This window comes from Coturnix japonica, chromosome 22, assembly GCF_001577835.2.
Source record: "Coturnix japonica isolate 7356 chromosome 22, Coturnix japonica 2.1, whole genome shotgun sequence".
NCBI lineage: Eukaryota > Metazoa > Chordata > Aves > Galliformes > Phasianidae > Coturnix > Coturnix japonica.
In genome coordinates this window covers 2581004-2582822 of record NC_029537.1, presented here as the reverse complement: position 1 = coordinate 2582822, position 1819 = coordinate 2581004, and the positions used below count along the sequence as shown (strand labels likewise).

General features: G+C 63.3%; 1 protein-coding gene across 1 annotated transcript in view; it reads right to left on the bottom strand.

Moving 5' to 3' along the window:
- Window positions 1-573: 573 nt before the first annotated feature.
- LOC107323732 (lysine-specific demethylase hairless-like) overlaps window positions 574-1819 on the bottom strand; it is a 2602-nt gene continuing 1356 nt past the window's right edge. The window contains exons 4-6 of the mRNA XM_032448856.1: window positions 1665-1806; window positions 832-895; window positions 574-691 (exon numbers count right to left, since the gene is read on the bottom strand). Coding sequence (XP_032304747.1) covers window positions 574-691; window positions 832-895; window positions 1665-1806 — 324 coding nt within the window. The remainder of the gene's footprint in view (window positions 692-831; window positions 896-1664; window positions 1807-1819) is intronic.

Genomic DNA, 1819 nt, shown 5'->3' with positions numbered 1-1819 from the left:
GGGGGGATACCTGCAAATGGGGGTGGGTATGGGGTGGGTATGGGGCTGGTTATAGGGTAGGGGGGTTGGTTATGGGGCTGGCTATGGGGCTGGCTATGGGTTGGTTATGGGTTGGTTATGGGGCTGGTTATGGAGTAGGAGGGGTTGGTTATGGGGTGGAGGGGTTGGTTATGGGGTAGATGGGTTTGGTTATGGGGTTGGTTATGGGGTGGGGGGGTTGGTTATGGGGCTGGTTATGGGGCTGGTTATGGGATGGCTATGGGGCTGGTTATGGGCTGGTTATGGGGTTGGTTATGGGCTGGTTATGGGGTTGGTTATGGGGCTGGCTATGGGTTGGTTATGGGGCTGGTTATGGGGCTGGTTATGGGGCTGGTTATGGGGTGGTTATGGGGTGGTTATGGGGTGGTTATGGGGTGGCTATGGGGTGGTTATGGGATGGCTATGGGGTGGCTATGGGGTGGCTATGGGGTGGTTATGTTGGTTATGGGGCTGGCTATGGGGCTGGCTATGGGGTTGGTTATGGGTTAGTTATGGGGCTGGTTATGGGGCGGCTATGGGGCTGTCTATGGGGTATCACTCACCATACGCCGCACAGACGCGGGGCCGCATCCATCCCGGCCATGTCTGCAGGTGGGACACGAGGTTGAGTTGTCCGTGGGGGTCGCAATACTCCGGGAACGGCAGCGCGACCCTGTGGGGCCGGGGGGGGCAGGTTATGGGGCAGGTTATGGGGCAGGTTATGGGGCAGGTTATGGGGCGGAGGGGCCAATATGGGTCCGTGTGACCCACATCGCCCTGAGCCCCCCATTGCGATGTGGGACCATCACGTACCGGCGCTGCTGCGTGTCCCCGATGCTGCACTCCAGCTTCAGCAGCTCCGAGGGGCCGGGCTGCGCTGTGGGGTGGGATGGGGGGGTTGCACATGGGGTTGGGACCCCCCATGGGACCCCCTCATATTGCACATGGGGTTGGGAACCCCTATGGGACCCCCCCATAGGGACCCCCTATGGGACCCCCCCAAAATGGCACATGAGGGTGGGACCCCCTATAGGACCCCCTCATATTGCACATGGGGTTGGGACCCCCACCCCCTGTGAGACCCCCCCCATGAGACCCCCCCAGATTGCACGTGGGGCTGGGACCCCCTATAGGACCCCCCCATATTGGGACCCCCTATAGGACCCCTCTCATATTGCACATGGGGTTAGGACCCCCTATTTGACCCCCCATATTGGGACCCCCTATGGGACCCCCCCAAATGGCACATGGGGTTGGGACCCCCTATAGGATCCCCCCGTGGGGCCCCCCCAGGATGGCACATGGGGTCAGACCCCCTGCAGGACCCCCTCATATTGCATATGAGGCTGGGAACCCCCCCGTGGGACCCCCCCCAATGGCACATGGGGATGGGACCCCCTATGGGACCCCCCCATATTGGGACCCCCTATAGGACCCCTCTCATATTGCACATGGGGTTGGGACCCCCCCCCCCCCGTGCGACACCCCCAGGGTTGTTCATGGGGTTGGGACCCCCTATGGGACGCCCCCAGATGGGGACCCCCTATTTGACCCCCCATATTGGGACCCCCTATGGGCCCCCCTTGTGTTGGCCCATGGTTCCTACCCCCCCTTGCCCCCCCCCCCCGTTCTGACCCGGTTCCCACCCGCGCTGGTTCCGAATCCATCCCAGAACTCGCTGCTTCCGACCCGTTTCCGTCTGTGCCCCCGCAGCTCCGTCACCTCCAGCTCCTGCTGCCCCCCCCCGCGGGGAAACAACCACCCGGGCCCCCCCAGCGCCGGGTCCAACTGCAGCCCCGAC